General features: G+C 39.7%; 1 protein-coding gene across 3 annotated transcripts in view; it reads left to right on the forward strand.

The window, feature by feature from the left end:
• GUCY2F (guanylate cyclase 2F, retinal) overlaps positions 1 to 18,956 on the forward strand; it is a 147,341-nt gene that overhangs the window by 67,287 nt on the left and 61,098 nt on the right. For all 3 annotated transcript variants that reach the window (XM_056794944.1, XM_056794943.1, XM_056794945.1), the window contains 4 exons: positions 8,592 to 9,383; positions 11,718 to 12,019; positions 13,300 to 13,654; positions 18,435 to 18,519. In XM_056794944.1, the coding sequence (XP_056650922.1) occupies positions 8,762 to 9,383; positions 11,718 to 12,019; positions 13,300 to 13,654; positions 18,435 to 18,519 (1,364 nt within the window). In that variant the 5' untranslated portion in view covers positions 8,592 to 8,761. The remainder of the gene's footprint in view (positions 1 to 8,591; positions 9,384 to 11,717; positions 12,020 to 13,299; positions 13,655 to 18,434; positions 18,520 to 18,956) is intronic.

Below are 18,956 nucleotides of genomic sequence, written 5' to 3' on the forward strand. Positions count from 1 at the left end.
TCACTTTGCATCAGTTCATGTATGTCTTTCCAGGGTTTTTTTGGTGATCATCCAAGTCCTACAACAACTCTTCCCTGAACTCCAGCCTTCTCTTCTCTTACCACCTCCTTGACATTTTCATGTCCTTCCAGTTCCCCAGCCACAAACATATCTCAAATTGAGTCCATCTCCCTTTCCCTATTCCCTTCACCTGGGACATGATGGTTCTCTTGTGTTTTACTTAAGAACTTATGATTCTCAAGTGGTTTAAGGTCCATTGTGTGAAAGAGGGACTGTAACTGTTCTGCTTGGTCACAAAGAACAGAATTCTTGACAGTAGGTGCCTGTAGCAGATCTGGAACCCTCTGAATCTTAGCATACTGCCATTTTTTACAATCCCCAACTAGAGGCAATGCAAGGGGGGAAATTTTCTAACAATTAGAGCTGTACAAAAAGTGAAATGGGCTGCTTCCGGAGAAGTGGGTTCTCCCTCACTGGAGATCTTCGGGCAGAGGCTGGATCTGTCAGGAATGTCATCAAAGGTAAAATTATGAGTCAGATTAGATTTCTTTCTAAATCAGAAATCCTATGATGCATCAGTCATTTCTGACTCTTTCCTCTCCTCCACATTGCTATATCCAATCAGTTGCCAAATTCTGGAGGTCCTACATTCCGAGTATCTCTCACATGTGTCTCCTATCCATTCTTAGTGCCACCACTCTAGGCTGGACCTTCACTATCTCTCACTCGGACTACTTCAGTAGCATCCCCAAAGGTCTCTTGACCTTCAGGCTCTCCATTCTCTGATGAACCTTTTAATAATTCCCCAAGTGATCTTCCTAATATGTAGTTTTGATCATGTCATTCCCCTGATAAAACCAACAAACAAAACAACCCTCAGAAGGTCCCTATGGGTTTTATGACAAATTACAAATGTTTTAGCATGGCATTCAAGGCTTATCACAATCTGTCCCCAACCTAATTCTCAAGCCTTATCGCTCACTATTCAACTTCACACACAATCAACCTTCCATACAATTTGAATCACTGCTACCCAGTCTTCTCCTGATGCACTTCTGTCTTCTATCAGTACACTTTGACACGCAATGACTCATATGTTTGGAATAGATTCCCTACATTGTATCCTCCCTTACCTTTTAAACTTTTCCATCTTCAAAATGCAGCCCAGAATCTACCTCCTCCAGGAAGTCTACCTTGATTGCTCTTAGCTTGAACTGAGCTCTCTTTCTCCAAATCTCTTCAGGCATTCTGTTCCCTTATATGTCCTTAAGCATATTCTAGACTGTTTGATGCACATGCTTTATTTTCCCTATTAGTTCATATCCTCTTTGAAAACAGAAATTGTCATTTTTCTGCTTTGTATCCTCAGCATGGAGAACAGGGGTGATGATAATAATAAGTAAAAACAGGGACTGAATAAGTATTTGTTCAGTTTAATAAAGGAAAGTAATGGATGAGAGAGGCAGCTATGTGGTACAGGGGATGGAACACTGGGCCCAAATCAGGAAGGATCATCTTCCTGGGTTCAGATCTGGACTCAGACACTTCCTAACTATGTGACCCTGGGCAAGTCACTTAACTGTGATTTCCTAGCCCTTACTGACCTTCTGCTTTGGGACTGATACTTAGTATCAAATATAAGCTGGAAGATAAGAGTTTTAATCATAATAATGATAATAATGGCAGGGGACTAGCAAGGTAACATAGCAGATAGAGCACCAGACCTAGAGTAGAGATAATCTGGGTTCACATCTGGACTCAGATACTTCCTAGCTATGTGACCCTAGGTAAGTCACTTAACCCGTATTGACTAGCTCTTACCACTCTTCTGACTAAGAACCATTACTTCTTATCAGTACTGATTCTAAGACAGAAGGTAAGGGTTTTTTTTTGTTTTGTTTTGTTTTGTTTTGTTTTTTAAAATAATGGAAGGGAAATGGGAAGCCTTGTATGAATTGATACAGAATGGATTGAGCAGAGCCAGGAGAACAATTTACATGATAACAGCAATATTATAAAGGCAAATTACTTTGAAAAGTTTAAGAATTCTCATCAATTTAATGACATCATGAATGCAGAGGACTGATGATGAAGAATGTTCTCTTCCTTACATATAATAGAGAAAAAAATTAAAATAACAGAAAAGTGAAAAAGGAGGGGGAAAGAATGTTACCCTCTTCCTGTCAAAGAGGTAAAGAATGAATATATATTTTTTGGAATTGAACAATGAGAGAATTTGTTTTGTTTGACTATGCATATTTGTTGCAAGAACTTTCTTTTTCTTTTTTCTTCTAAATTAAGGTAGTGGGAGGTGGGGTGGGTGGGAGGGACAGAAAATACATGTTTGTTAAATGAAAAATTAGCAACATTTTATGAGAAAAAGGAAAATTTAAAAAGTTACTAGCTTAAGGTCAGACTAAATATTTGAACCTAGATTTTCGCAACTATATATCCAGTGCTCCCCTCATTATTCCAAGCTCTAATCAGCTCTTTTCAACGCTGACATTTTCTAAGGTCCTTTGCTGTCCTATAATATTATATTTTAACAACCTTTTCATCTCTGACTTTACATGTTCTAATGGCCCTTCCAATCTTGACAGCTTTTCTTTTATGTTTTAAAGTCCCTTCTAGTTCTAAATTTTCCAAGACAGTGACAATGGGAAAGAAAATAAGACAATTCTCTTATGCATGAGTCCCTCTTTGAGGTAGCTGGTGAAACGCAATTTCTCTTCCTGGCTTCTAAGATACAACTTAGTGCAATGGAGCTGATTGATGGGTGCTAATTGGTCCTACCATGGCCTAGGATACTAACTACATCTTTTCTAAATCCCATTGGTACTCGTGGGGAAGGATTTGGGTACTGGAGAGAATGGAAACATAAGAGATGAAGTATATAAGAGCTGGAAGGGATATCAGAACATAGAAAGTCAGAACTGGAAAAGACCTTGGAACATAGAATATGAAAAGTGGGAAGGACCTTAAAGACTGTCCAGGTCATTCCTTTCATTTTACAGAAGACAGAATTGAGACATTTTCCCCAAAAAAGGAAAATGACATGTTTTTAGATCACTTGATGAATTAGAAACTTTTTAGTCCTGAACTAAGGTCATCTAACTCCCAGTCCAGTCCTTGTTCTAGAATCGACATTGAAGAATGGTCTGTACTCAAAAAGAACAATAGATTCAGAGCCAGGGGACATGGGTTCAAATCCTAGCTTTGCCATTGATTTCAGTCAATCAATTGACAATCAATAAAGATTTATCAAGCATCTACTTTGTTATAGGCATTATACTTACCTGTATGAAGTTGATCAAGTCACTTCCCCTCTACCCTACAGCAGCAGCTTTCTTATGTATAAAATGATGAGGTGGTATACTAGATAACTTATAAGATTCCTTCCCATTCCAAATGTATAATTCTATGAACAAATCTATTTATTCTGGCTAAAGATTGAACTTGGATTAATTTCTATTTTAAAAAAAGCAAGATGATCCCAGGAAGCATATCAGTGAAATTGGATTCTATCCCATACCAATCCAAATTCCTAAAAATGATCAGAATATCATATGCCTCCTTTCTGGAAATGTTTCCTGATCAGTTCAACCCAGGATCTTCCTTTGAGATTGGACCAAGTAGTGGGAGGTCAAAATAAAAAAAAAAAAACCTTACCTTCCATCTTGCAATCAATACTGTGCAATGGTTCCAAGACAGAAGAGTGATATGGGCTAGGCAATGGGAATTAAGTGACTTGTCCAGGGTCATGCAGCTAGGAAGTGTCTGAGATCAGATTTGAACCTAGGACCTCCCATCTCTGGGTCTGACTCTCAATCCACTGAGCCACCAAGCTGCGCCCCAGAATTTGTTTTGATGGTGTGTAGAATGGCTTAACAATAATAGCTGGGCTCTGAATGCCGATCAAAGCATACCATTTTTTACTTTATTTCCTTCAAGTGTTTTTCCTTGTATGTGCCTTCTTTCCTAACATGACAGATATGAAAATATGTATTGCATGATAGCATATGCATAGGGAGAGTGGAAGAAGGGAAGAAGAGAATTTGGATGGCAAAATGTCAGAAACAAATATCAAAAATGCTTTATATATGTAACCGGGGAAAATAAAATAAAATATTACTGAAGAAGTTAAAAAAATTAAAACCTGGGGCAAAGATGTCATGGGCCCTGAAAGTGGTGATTTTTTTTTTTATCATAAGAGGTCTTTCATCAGAGAAGGCAGAAACAAGCACTTATTAAGTACTTACTTTGTGCCAAAGAATATACTAAGTGCTTTACAAATCTTAGCTTACAACAATTCTGGAAGGTAGCATTTTACAGTTGAAGAAACTGAGACAGATAGCTAAAAATGACTTTCCCTGAGTCATTCAACTAGTAAGTGTCTGAAGCTGGATTTGAACCCAAATCTTCCTGATTCCAGGTCCAGTGCGCTATCCACTGTGCCACCTAGTTCCCTCTAGGCTCCATGGTCTCTTGTCAGGGATGTTATAGAGAGGACTCTTGCTCAGCTGCAGGTTATATTAATTGCCTTCTGAGGTCACTGCCAGTGGGAGATTCTGAGATTCTATAACTTCTCCTACAAAATAAAAGAGTTGTCCTGGTAGGCCACTGAGGTCCCCTCCATCTCCTCTATGATTCAAAACCTTTCAGAGTACCCAAATCCATCTCATTCACTTAATACTTCTTTCCTATGTCGTGTTATTATTTATCTTTCTTTGTGTTTATAATTGATGTCCTCCAAAACATGGTCAATTCTTACTTCCACAACATTCCTTGAATTGTTCCCTTTCTCTAAAATTATTTTCCACTTTAACTCTGTAAATGTTCTGCCCCATCGCCCATCCTTCCAGGAAAATTGCAATCTTGTGATGTCAGCTTAGTTTTTATTTTTGAATCCATTAAGCCTAGCTCAGAGCCTGGTATATAGAAGAGTTGTGATCATCTTTAATTGAATTTAATCGGAGGGATCCCATCTTATTTTCTTCTGACATATCTTGCCTGAAGTATGATCACCTTGCTCACTGAAGGCACTCAACAAATTATTGCTTGACTATTCAGTCATTCAACAAACATTTATTAGGGCTTTCTATTTATATGCCTCCATTCCCAGGTGAGAAGGCTCTTTCATTATGGAGCTTATAATCAAACAGACATGGGAATAATTTATACAATTGCAATGTGACACTGGATGTGGGGAGTGTAAGGCAGAGGTATAGTACTCTGGCAGATGGATGCAATGGGATCATGTAAGAAAAACTTTTTATAAAACTTTAAAATTCAATAAAGATAGGCTGCTAGGGTGGTTCAGTGGATAAAGTACTAAGCCTGGAGTCAGGAAAACCTGAGTTCAAATCTAGTTTCAAATACTTTCTAGTTGTATGACTGTGGACAAGTCATTTAACCTCTGACTGCCTGACAAAAGTATCCACTAGAGAAGGAAATGGCAACCCGCTCCAGTATCCTTGCCAAGAAAACTCTATGGATTACTATAGTTCATGGGGTTATGAAAAGTTAGACACAACTGAACAACAACAACAAAATAATAAATTTAAGGGACAGCTTGGTAGCCTAGTGAATAGGTGTCAGGCCTGGAGTCAGGAAGACCTGGGTTCAAGTGTAGCTTCAGATATTTTCTAGCTGTGTAACCCTGGGCAAGTCACTTGATCTCAATATACTAGCCTTTATTGCTCTTCTATCTTAGAATTGATACTAATACAAAAAGAAGGAAGGAAGGAAGGAAGGAAGGAAGGAAGGAAGGAAGGAAGGAAGGAAGGAAGGAAGGAAGGAAGGAAGGAAGGAAGGAAGGAAGGAAGGAAGGAAGGAAGGAAGGAAGGGAGGAAGGGAGGAAGGGAGGAAGGGAGGAAGGGAGGAGGGAGGGAGGGAAGGAGGGAAAGGAGGAAGGAAGAATGGAACGGAGGGAGGGAGAGAGGGAGGGAGGGAGAGAGGGAGAGAGGGAGGGAGGGAGAAAAAAGGAAGGAAAGGAACAGAAAAAAGAAATAAAAGGAAGAAAGAAAAATTACAATAAAGATGTTAATTACCATTATAATCATTATTCAGAAAAAGGAGATAGTTCTTTCAAATGGAAATCATAGAAATATGCCAAGAGGAGATGGTACTTTAGTTTGGTCTTGTAGGATGAATAGTATTTCAATAGGTAGGGATAGGTGTGGGATGAAGAAATAGTTCATTCCAAGGGATAGGGGACTCTATAAACAAAGGTATGGTGCTGGTAAAGTCCCAATGTATTGGGGAAAAGCCAATTTCAGTTATTGTGTTACTTAGAAATAGTATTTAAAATCAAGGCTATAGGAAAGGGAAGGAAATGCTTCTAAGATCATTAGAGGTTAAGAAAAACCTAAGTATAATGTAGTAGAAAAGGTCACTTCTTGGTTAATGCATCCCAAATTGCTTCCATCCTTCAAAGATAGGTGATTACATGAATATGGCTTCTCCCTCCATGGATGCCCATACTGTACAAATATCCTCCTTTGTGTCTTTTTGGTTTGACTTTACCATCTTTGTTTTGTTTTTTTAGTGCTATTTCAGTTTCCTCCATAAATACATATAGGGCAGTGATATGAGTCTAAATGAGGTGGTGCCCCCTGTGACACCCCAAGGGAGAGGGCAGAGGGAGCCATTATCCTTGATCAGAAGAGTTTAGTATAAAAATCTCTGAAAATGGTTTCCATAATTTGTCTATTTGTTGTCTTTCCAGTTTTATCTGTGAATTCTCTTGAGATGGTTTTGATTAGTGAGCTCTCTCATCTAGTTTTCACACCAGAGGGTACTCCTCTACAACTTCTTAAGATGTTACTCAAGCTCTTCAATCATTTTTCTCAGTAAAATTTTATGAAACAATTTATATTCCTGATCAATGTGTTCTTTGGCTGGAATCCCTCTCTGCCCAGCAAGTTAGCCATTCATCTGCTGACTATGGTGATATTTAGGTCCTTTTGATTTCTAAATTATGAGAAATTGATTTACATAGGTTAAGCATCTGTATGAAATGGTTGTAATCATTCTGTCTTTTCCTCCATTCATTTCCCATTTCTTGGCATTAATAATTTGTTTAAATAGGTCAGGGTATAATTTTTCTTAATAGCACTTCATCCTTTTCTCAGTTTTGTCATTTCTAGCTTAGAAATAATCTTTATTTAATGCAGAGGTGGTCTAACTGTTTTTAGGAATGGTTCCCACATTAGAAATAAGCTGCTTCCCTTAAAAATACAAGCAGTATCATTCTTATATATATTCTTAAATATTTTCCATGTTCATCATCTTCTGATTCTTTTCTTGAAGAAATTATTCATAGCAAAGAGGCAGGAGGTTTCTGGGTAGTATACAAGTCTTTAGTCTCTCTGTCCCATCCCTTCCTCTTGAATCATGTTTTCCAGCATCTATTTGCCATCTTTCCTTAGTCCTATCTTTGCATGTAGGTCATTGAGTAGCAAAAATAGACTGATTTCATTTAGATGGTTTTACTGAGTTCTTCCTAGAATTCTTCTAGCTCACTGTCCTCTAAAACATGTCAACACATAAATTGTGATGCTTTTCATGGTGATCTTTTTTTGCAAATAAAATGGTAAACACTGTAACCCAAGATGACTGAATGTCTTGTGTTTGTTGGTTGAAATAAAAAACCACCTCCTTCATTTGTCCTCCTGCAAGAAGAATTGGGGAATCATTCTTGCATTTAGCTGCAACATTCTTTTGTCTTTGGTTTTATTTATAGTGAGAATACTAAAGATTGACATAATTCATTTCTTTCAGTAGGATGTCCACTTGGTGTTCACCGAACAAGGATCTTACATTTAGAGGGCCAATGGTGAAATGAATGCGTATAGATATCTTGAAAATGGTTATTCTTGGCAAACTATTGTGCTGAGTATAGTGTCTGGCATATAATAGGTGTTCAATAAATGTTTATTGATAGCCGATTCTCCACTCTGTCATGGTCACTGTCAAAGCAGAATGGGTCAGTCCTTGTTCCATGGGTTAGAAACATGGTCAAAGAATAAGATCACCAAATGGCCAGATTCAAGGGGATGAGTTACTCTATATTTTGCTAGGTTGGTACTTGGACAGCAAATGGTATACAAAGTATTGATTCTAAGGAAAAAGAGTGGTAAAGGCTAGGCAATGGGGGTTAAGTGACTTGCCCAGGGTCACACAGCTAGGAAGTGTCTGAGGCCGGATTTGAACCCAGGACCTCCCATCTCTTGGTCTGGCTCTCTATCCACTGAACCACCCCGCTGTCCCCAGCAACACTTTCACTGAAAGCAAAGTAGATGCCCATCCATTAGGAAGTCAACAACCAAATCTGAGGTATGTGAATGAATTTAAGAGAATATTATGGTGCTGTAATAAATGAATCCAGAAGAGGCACAGAAAGGTTTACGTGAACTGATGATGCAGAGATTCCTGCTGAAGTACAGGCGGGACTAGATATTTTGAAAGTCTGAATAAAGGTTCTAAAATTTGATGGCGATCTCCTCCTTCCCACTTCTGTCCCGGCTGGGTATGAGTAGGAAGATGGGCGTGGGAATGATCTAGACGTTGTTCTTTGCAAACTTTCCTAGGACCCTGGCTGACTGCGACACCTGAAGTCTCTCTCTTGGATCACCTGAAGAGAAAGACTCCCGACCTTCTTGGCCTGACCCACCAGGGCCCGTGGCCGTGGCTTCTCAGACCCTTTGGGGGTTTTCCCTTCAGCTTTCTGAGGGCCCCTTGGCTGGTGTTGCTCAGCATCATGCTGTGCTATCTCCTCCTGGGTGCTACTCTGAGCCCCAACAAGACACAGGATGAGGACGCTTTCATTGTGGGAGTGCTGGGCCCATGGAAGTGTGACCCCCTCTTCACCAAAGCCCTCCCTCATATGGCCGCCCAGCTAGCCATCCTGCGGGCCAAGAAAGACTCCTTGCTGAAGCTGGGTAGCCAGCTGGACTACATGATTCTTGAGGAGGGCTGTAATACCCCTCAGGCCCTGGCTGCTTTCCTCTCCTATAGAGGTGCTGTGGCCACCTTCGTGGGGCCCTCCAATCCTGGCTACTGCCCAGCAGCAGCACTTCTGGGCCAGAACTGGGGCAAGGCCCTTTTCTCCTGGGCATGTGGAGCCCCAGAGTCAGGGGGCACATTGGTCCCCATCTTGCCCTCTACCATCCATGTCCTATTGGCTGTCCTGCGGCACTTTGGCTGGGCTCATGTGGCCGTCATCTCCTCCCACCAGGATGTCTGGGTAGACACAGCCCAACAGGTTACCTCTGCCCTCAGGACGCATGGCCTGCCTGTGGGGCCTGTAACCTTTCTGGGGCCTGGGGGCCAGGGAGCTCTAGGAGCCCTGAAGCAGCTTCAAGACACAAATCGATTGAAGGGTAAGTAAATTTAAAGCCTTTCCCCCATCCATGGTGTTATTCTCTATTTCCAAGCAAGGGTAAACCTTCTCTGAAGTCAGTCAGATATAGACTGTCTTCTGCAACATTCTGATGTACATTACATGTTGTCATAGATGACTGTGGAATATGCTGAATGACTGAACTCACAGACTAGACAATAATGGGTCCAAGTCAGGATGTGGGATAGTCTCCAGTATCCCAATGGGTTTCTTCTTGGTTCTTGGGGCTACATATTTATCAATGATTTAACTGAAGACATAAATGGACTCCCTATCAATGATGACATGAGAAACCTGGAGGGATAATTAATATGTTGGATAACAGAACCATAATTTAAAATGTTTTCAGTAGCCTAGCAATGATGGGTTGAATCTCATTGGATGAAATTTAAAGGGAATAAATGGAAAGTCCTACACTTGGGTTCAAAAAATAAACCACATAAGTACTAGATTGAAGAAACGTCAGCCAGTCACTAAGAAAAAGTTTTAGTATACAGAGCCAATTGTATAACATGGAAGCCAAAAGACTGTATTAAGAAAGGGAAGCATCATAACTTGAATAAGGAAGGTAATCTCATTTTCCTCTGGCTCAGTTCATATCTGAAGTGCTGTGACTGTCAGATCTGACCCTTACATTTTAAGAAATTTATTAGACAAACTAAAATCTTCCAGAGGAGGGAGATGACAATGGAGAAAAGATTAGAGACCAAGCTAAAACAAGTCAACAAGTATTCAATAATTGCCTGCTATGTACCAGATACTGTGCTAAGTGCTGAAGAGAGAAAGAGAAAAAATAGTTTCTGCTTTCAGGGAGCTCAGTATCTAATGGAGGAGACAACATGCAAATGACTATATACAAACAAGATATAGACAAGATAAATTGGAGATGATATTAGAAGGAAGGCACTATAGCATTAGGGAGGATAAGGAAAGGCTTCCTATTGAAGGTAGGATTTTCACTGAGGCTTATAGGAAGAGAAAGAAATCAGGAAATGGAGGAGGGAGAGAGTTAAAGGGATGGGACAACCAGAGAAAATGACAAGAGATGGAATCTTATTCAAGGAACATCAAGGAGAAAGGTGTTATAGAGTAAGAGTGAGAAGAGCAAGAAATAGTCCGACGGAAAGTATGAGGACTGGGAAGGAGGAAGGAGCCAGGTTATGAAGGGCTTTTAAGGTCAAACAGGATTTTATATTTCATCTTCAAGGTAATAGGGAGCTATTGGAGGTTATTGAATAGGGGGTGACATAGACCTAAATTTAAGGAAGATCTATTTGACAGTTGAATGGAGAATGGACTGGAATTGAAGCAGAGAGACTCATTAGCAGATTATTGCAAGAGTCCAGAAATGAAGTGATAAGGAACTGCACCAAGATGGCAGGGTCAGGAGAGACGATCAGAACATCCAATGATGAATTGAAAGAATGGAGTATATTTAGAAAAGACTAAAGGGGATCATAACCATCTTTCAATGTTGGAATTACTATTTTGTAGAAGAGAGATAACACTTGTTCAGTTTGATTCTAGGAAGAAGAAACAAACCTAGTAGGAAAAAGTTGTAGAGGCAGATGTCTATTTGATATAAGGGTCTCCCAGATTTGGTGCTTCCTTAAAGGAGGGATGGAGTTAGCTAGGTAGCACAGTGAACAGAGTTAGGAAGACGCATCTTCTTGAGTTCAAAAGTGGCCTCTACTACCTGAGCAAGTCACTTAATTCTGTTTGCCTCAGTTTCCTCATTTGTAAAATGAGATGAAAAAAGAAATGGCAAACCATTCCAGTCATGAAGAGTTGGAAATGACTGAAATGATTGAGCAAAAATAAAAGAAGAAAGATGAGCTGGCTCAGGAGCTCAGAGAATTTTCTTTCACTGAAAGTCCTCCACTGGAGGTTGGATAGTCAGTTGTTTTAGGGATAACGTAGAGAAGATTTCTGTTTGGGGTAGGTTGGATTCCATATTTTCTGAGCTACCTTTAACTCTGAGATCTAGGCTGGATATGATCCTATTAACTAATTAATTCAGTTGTTGGAATTGAAAGGTATCTTAGACACCATTGATTCCAACCTGTCATTTAATATAGAAAACTGAGACAAAAAAAGTAGAAGGGTCTTCCCTAAGATTGTACAATGTGGTGGTGGTATGGGCAGGACTGGATTTGAGGTATATAGACCCCATTCTTGGGTTTAATTCAACCACTTCCTGAGAAGAAATCTAGTCTATTATACTTTTATTGGTTTTATTTTTGTGGGGGATCATTGTCTCTGGTCTGTGGGGTAGACCTTTAGTCTGATGCCTTTTTGCCTCTTTGCTTTGCAGTAATAGTGATGTGCATGCACTCAGTTCTTGTTGGAGGCTCTGAGCAGGCAGTCCTGCTTGCCCAGGCTCACGCACTTGGCCTGACTGATGGCAGGTACATCTTCATCCCCTACGATGTACTACTTTATGGGATGCCCTATCGCAACCGGTCCTACCCAGTGCTGAGGGATGGTGGTGTCCTTCAGGAAGCATATGATGCTGTGCTGACCATTACTCTGGAGTCTGGCACAACTGACTTTGATGGAGCCTTCTCAGCTGCAAGGAAGAGTGGAGAAATCACCACTGACAAAGAGCCTGAGCAAGTCAGTCCCAACTCATGGGGGTTATAATGTGTACATGGGGGGGGGGGGGCAGCGCAAGGGATTGCTTTGCTCCATATCATCCAGCTACACAACTTCAGGATCCTAAATCCCCAAACCCTAAATCTAACAGTGTGTATATATGTGTGTGTCTGGGTACGTGTACACCTATATTTGACTTGCTAGTGTCTGTGCATTTATTTGGTTTGTTGACTCTTTTTTCTGCCTCTCTGAGACTAAGGTTCTCTAGATTTGATAAAGAGCTGGTCTTGGAACCAGGGAGACCTGGCCCCAAGTCTTGCCTCTCATACATTTTGCCTGTGTCATCTTGGGTAAATAATTTAACCTCTCATTGCTTTAAGACTAAATGATTCCTTAGAACTATAAACTTCAGAGATGATGCAGATATAAATTTGTAGATAGAAATTCCTTATCTGGGATTTTCTATATCAATAAAATCATGGGTCCTAGTCTTTACCCCCCATGTCCTTCATTATTCCTTTTTTGGTGGGAGGGAAATTTTTTGTCTCTTCTTTTTCCCTCTTTAAAGCTAGAGAAAACAGGGCCTACTATGTTCCAGGCATTGTGCTAAATGTTTGTTTAAATTATTATCTCATTTGAGAAGGGATTTAGAACTTGAGGATACCAAAAGCTAGGAACATTACCAGGACATCTGTGGTAGCATTTGATGATAGAGTAGTGGTGATAATGATGATAGCCATGATAAAAGATGATAATGGTGGCCATGGTCATCATTGGGTGGTAATAAGTGCTGGTGATGGTGACAGTGATGCTGAAAATGTTGATGATACACATTACTGTGATGATAGTAGAAGCAATAGGAATGATAATGGTAGCAGTAGGGGTGAAGATGCTATAGATGGTAATGTCTATGGATACTGGTGATGATGATGGTGGTAGTGATGGTGATGGTGATGATGTTAATAATGATGGGTATTAATGATGGTGTTGGTGTTGATGTTGGCATTGATGATGGTTATTAGTGATGATGGTGGTGCTGATGGTGGTATTTATGTACAACACAATAATGGGCTTATCATTGCAATAGTAATAATAGTGATGGGGACTTTGAGGATGTTTTCATGGTCCTTATGATGAGATCAGGCCAAATTAGCCAAAAGGAACACTTAGAGATAGTTATGGTAATGAAATTGATAATAATGAATGTAAAAGGCTTGAATCCCTTGGTTTTTGAGCAGCCTAAACCAGGAAAACTTTTCTAATTATCTGCTGAACTAGTAACACTGCTTTTGATCCCACAGGTGTCTCCACTCTTTGGGACTGTCTATGATGCCATCTTTCTTCTGGCCAATGCTCTGAATCGATCTCGAAAACAAGGGAGTCAACTCTCAGGAAATCATCTTCAGAATCACATTATGTCTCTAGATCTAGCTGGATTTAGCCAGAGGATTCAGACAGATGAGAGGGGAAATAGATTGGTCAGCTATGTGATCTTGGACACAGATGGACAGAAGAGCCAACTTATTCCAACCCATTTGCTGGATACATCCACTCAATTAGTGCAATCATTGGGCAGGCCTATTCACTTTCCACGAGGAGAACCTCCTCCCACAGATTCCAGTTGTTGGTTTGATCCAGATACTCTATGCACAGGAGGTAATTTATTTGATACTTCATTATGTCCTTTATTCTCTCAACTGATGTATATTAAAAATGTCTTCTGTATATACAGTCCTATGTTTTATCATACTGTGGTGGAAACAGAGGAAGAAAGGAACACATTGCTTGCCCTTGAAGAACTTATATTTTAGTTGGAGACTAAAATTAACACATAAGAAACAGACATGTAAGAGTCACACAAAAGAAGCTCAATTGGTGGAATTCAGACTCTAAATTCTAGCGATCCCCAGAGAGGGAAAGAGCACTGAGGGCTGGAGTAGTTAAACAAGCTTTCTAGGGGAAGTAAGATTGGGATTGGTCCTTAAAAGACAGGGGGAATTTGAATAAGCAGAAAAATATGACGCGGAAAGTTCATCTCAGTAAGGGGAAAAAGATACATTTAAGTGGAGAAAATGTGAGACACTCTATATTGATAGTAATCTCTTTGAGAATTCATGAAAATTCTGCAAAAGGAAAGTACTATATTAGTCTAAATGTAGGTCATCTTGATTGTAGGTCATAGATTCTAATCCTGGAAAGGAAAAAAAAATGTAGAGGTATAATTCAACAATATCATTGATTAGAAGTCACATAGGAACTTAATCAGGAAGAAATGAGTGGCTTATATCCAGATCAATGCTATTTTAAAATGTTTTGTTGATTTTATCTTTAGACTACTTTAATTTCCGAATATATCCCTCCCCTCTGCTCAAAAGAAAAAGTAATTCGATGAACAACCAGTTCAACAGCAATGCAATGTCCAAGACACTTAGTCTAAAAAAATGGCAAGTTCATGCCATCTTCAGACCAGTCAAGGTCTGACAGGACCAAATTATTGTTAAGGATGTACTGCACTCTCTCTCCCCTTGTCCTGCCTCACCCCCCCCCCCCCCATTCTGGATATAGTTCCTTCTCTGTGACCATTGCAAATGACCTCTAAGAACTTAATTGATCCTGATGAGCTCCAGACTATACAACCTTTCCAAGGATATTGTCATCTTATAGGGGACCCTGGAAAAATTGTAAAAAGAAAAACTCTTGAAGATCCAAGATCTTCCTCTTCCCCAAATGATAAATGGTCCAAGGATACAAATAGGCAAGTCTCAAGGGAAGAACAGAGGACATTTTAGCCATTTGAAATAGTGCTCCAAATCAATAATAATTAGAGAAATGCAAATCAAAGCAATTGTGATGTCCCACCTCATATCCATTATATTAGCAAAAATACATGGCCATATTGATGCACTGTTGACATAACTGGGCATTGATTCGACCATTCTAGAAAACAATTTGGAATCATTCCCCAAATATTACTAAACAGTAATCCAGCAGTATACCCTTTGACCCAGAAGCATGATACCATTAGACCTCTACCCCAAAGAGATCAAAGAAAGAGAAAATAGGCTGAAACTAGAATCAAAGAATAACGAGCATCAAGACTGATATCTCTAAGGGCTTAGAAGATCCTTCCTAGATGGGATCCTAGAAGATCCCACCAAATCACTTCATGGAGGGGATTTTCCTCCATGGAGAATGGTTTAACTAATCAAGTTGATACTAGGGGAAAGATTGCATTGGATAGCCTCTCATGGATACTTCATTTCCTCATATTTGACATGGTCTAGTTGGAGAGTTTTCTTTTTCATCATTAAGAAGAATATTGAGTGAATTCATACAATACCCTTTCTGCAGTCCCTTGGGCTGGGTTCTATGGGGGAAGCAGATAAGACAGAGGTCCTGCTTTTAGGGAACACACTAATAAGACAGATAGCTACATTAAAAGGCATAGTGGGATAAGAGTCATAGAGATGTTCATGAAAAAAGAGTATGGGGTTCAGACAAGAAATTCCACCTTCTGGAAAAAATGGGAAGACTTCCTAAAGGACATGAAGAGGATCAGGTAGAGAATCAAGAGTAAAATTCTCTCCAGGGATATTATCTCATAGTTTGTGTTCTAAGGATCCTGTTGAAGGCTCTTGTCTTTGAGCCCTAGAATGTGGGATACAGTGAAAAGAACCCTGGTCTAGGTATCAGAAGACCAAGATTCAAGTGTTAGGTAATTATTAGCTATATGGCCTTGGACAAGTCATTTCCCCATTTAATAATAATCTTCACCTATTGAACTGTTACCCAAAATGGTAGATAACATTAATCCAGAAAAAGTGCAAATCTTAAAATGAATGTTTCTATACTAATAGGTTTAATTTCCAAGCTTCATGGTAAAGGGGGAGGGAATGAAGGGAAAGCTTTCAAAATACACATAGAGCCCTAGAAGAAGAAATAAGAAAGATGTGGGAAGATGATGAGATGCTTGTCATCCCTGTAGACTTGTGTACTATTGGAGTATACCAAAATAAAAAGCCTTCCAAGAAGCCTCAAAATTATAAGTTTACATCCTAATATCTCTATGTAATTACAAAAGGCATTTATTTCATCATTAGTTAATAATTCATAGAACATTAACTATAAAAGCATAATAGTGGGATAATAATTTACCTCTGGGCTGTTCCTATCTTAATCCCATCAAAAAAGATGAGGATGAGATGCTAATAACAATAATGACAACAACAATAACAGCAACAATAGTAACCAGTATGTATACAATAGTAAAGTTTTCAAAGTGCTTTAGAAACATTATCTTTGAGTCTCAGTTTGATTATCTGTAAAATGGGTGAGTTGGACTAGCTCTCTAAGGTACCTGTGAGCTCTAATATTCTATATTCTCCAAAGAATAGTAATTATAGCTAGCATTTTTATAAGGTTTGTGAGGCAATTTATGTTGTCTCACTTGACCATTGCAACAAAGCTGTGATGCAGGTACTGTTGTTATACTCATTTTACAGATGAGCAAACTGAGGCATAATGAAGTATCTCTTCCAGAGTTGAAGTCTAACCTCAGACATTTACTAATTGTGTGACCCTGGATAAGTAATTTAACCCTTTTTGCTCACGGTCTATCTGCTAGTAAGTATCTGAGGTGTGATTTCCACCTCAAGACTTCTTGACACCATTTTCATTGTTCTGTTTACCATCCACTTTGCCTTCTAAGATTCTTTCCAGCTCTGACATTGTATTACATTCTAAGGGCCCTTCAAGCTCTAACATTCTGGAATCTAAGATCCCTTCCTTTTCTAAGGACCCTTCTAGCTCTGCCATTCCACAGTCTATGTTCTAGGGAATTTTCCCAGCTCCAACACACTAGAAGTCTATTGAACAGAGCATTTGTTCTTGTCTCTCTGCACATGGCGTCAGTAGAAGACCTTTCCAGAAACCACCAGATCCCTCGTGGGTTAAAGTCTACATAGATTGTTATTAACATGGGGTTCCCTCAGTGATAAAGCTTTCTGCCTCACAATGCAGCCACAATCTTGGAAAATTCCCTGCTCTCCCTTCTCCCTTTCCCAAGACATTCCTGACGTTCATCATAATATATTACAATATACTAACTTTCTCAAACTCCTCCATGAATTCATTAATAGGGCAGGGGCAACCCTTTCTATTTAAAGAGTTGTTTTTCCCCACCAATCCCCATAACCCCCTGCCAGTCCCACACATTACCTGGAAAGTGTTTGGAGGCTTCAGATAACTCAAAGAATGTTCATTTTTCTATAGGGATAAGATTGCCACTGGTTACAGGGCTAGTAGATTACACACACACACACATAACTGAGCCTCTCAAGAGTAGCACAGAGCACTAGATTATTGGTGGAAGATTGACAAAGAGCCCTAATAAAGATCATTTAAATTTGCATCTGTAAAGTAGGAAATGCATTCTAAAAGATAAGGAAGGGTAGTTAGGTGGAGCAATGGAGAGAGTGCTGGGCCTGGAATCAGGAAGACTCTTCTTTCAGAATTTAAGTTGAGCCTCATACATTTTCTAGCTGTGTGACCCTGGATAAGTCTTTTGACCCTTTTTTTTTTCAAGTTTTGGAAAATTATATTTAATTAATCAATTTAGAATATTTTTCCATGGTTACAAGATTTATGTTCTTTCCCTCCCTTCCCCACAACCCCTTCCCATAGCTGACATGCAATTCTGCTGGGCATTTAACCCTTTTTGCATCAGTAAATAAAATGAACAGAAGAAGGAAATGGCAAATCACTCCATTATTATTGCCCTGACAGCTTTGTTCTGGTTTGGATGGCAGTTAGAGATGATTAGTTTAGTCTCCACCTTGTTTGGATGTTGGGACCCAATCCCAGACCTATTGCTCAACTAAACTAGTAAGTGGGTTCATACCAAACTAATGTCCCATGTCCTCCATATCCCCTCCTGTACACCCAACTCTTTTTGCATAAAGAGAAACTGAGGCTAGATAAAGGCAGTGATTTATTAAAGATCTCATAGTAAGTTGATGGCAGAGTTAAAATTAGAAGCCATTATCTCTTGATTCCTAAATCAATGTGCTTCACAATAGCTTTTTCTTTAATCAGGTTTACCGATAGGGCATCAAAGAACCCACTGATGCAGATCAAAACAGCCCTCCCCAAATCCCATGTTTCTTAAAATTCTCCAAAGAGGGGGCAGCTGGGTAGCTCAGTGGCTTGAGAGCCAGGCCTAGAGATGGGAGGTCCTAGGTTCAAATCTGGCCTCAGACACTTCCCAGCTGTGTGACCCTGGGCAAGTCACTTGACCCCCATTGCCTAGCCCTTACTACTCTTCTGCCTTGGAGCCAATATACAGTATTGACTCCAAGACAGAAGGTAAGGGTTTAAAAAAAAATTCTCCAAAGATACTCGTGCCAATTGATATCTCTGTTCTCTGGTCCCTTTGCAGATGAGTGGTCCTTGGTTCCCCTCCTGGCTGTGGTATCAGTATCTACTGTAGTGCTTGGAGCTCTGGGTCTCATTTACCTCATCAGGTGAGAATTCTTAGGTAAAACCTTGCATCTGAAGATGCTTCCTTTAAAGACATCCCTTCTCATCCCCTTGACATTTGCTTCATTGACATATACGATGTCAGGACTGGAAGGGACCCTAGAACAGTTAGAGATGGAAGAGATCTCGGAACAAAGAATTTGAGCTGAAATGGACCTGAGAACACACAGTGTTAAAACTGAAAGGGATTTTAGAATCCAGAATGTGGAGGGTCAGAATACAGATCACGGAACGTCAGAGTGGTTTTAGAATATGGAATATAGCATGTTAAATCTAAATGGTAAGAACATTAAGCAGAAAGTGATCTTAGAACATTAACTGTTAGAGCTAGAAGGAAACTTAGAATGAAGAATCTTGGAATTGAGAGGGATTTTAGCACACAGAATAGTGTCAGAATACAGAACATGGAATGTCAGAGCAT

The sequence above is a fragment of the Monodelphis domestica genome, chromosome 4 (genome assembly GCF_027887165.1).
Source record: "Monodelphis domestica isolate mMonDom1 chromosome 4, mMonDom1.pri, whole genome shotgun sequence".
Classification (NCBI taxonomy): domain Eukaryota; kingdom Metazoa; phylum Chordata; class Mammalia; order Didelphimorphia; family Didelphidae; genus Monodelphis; species Monodelphis domestica.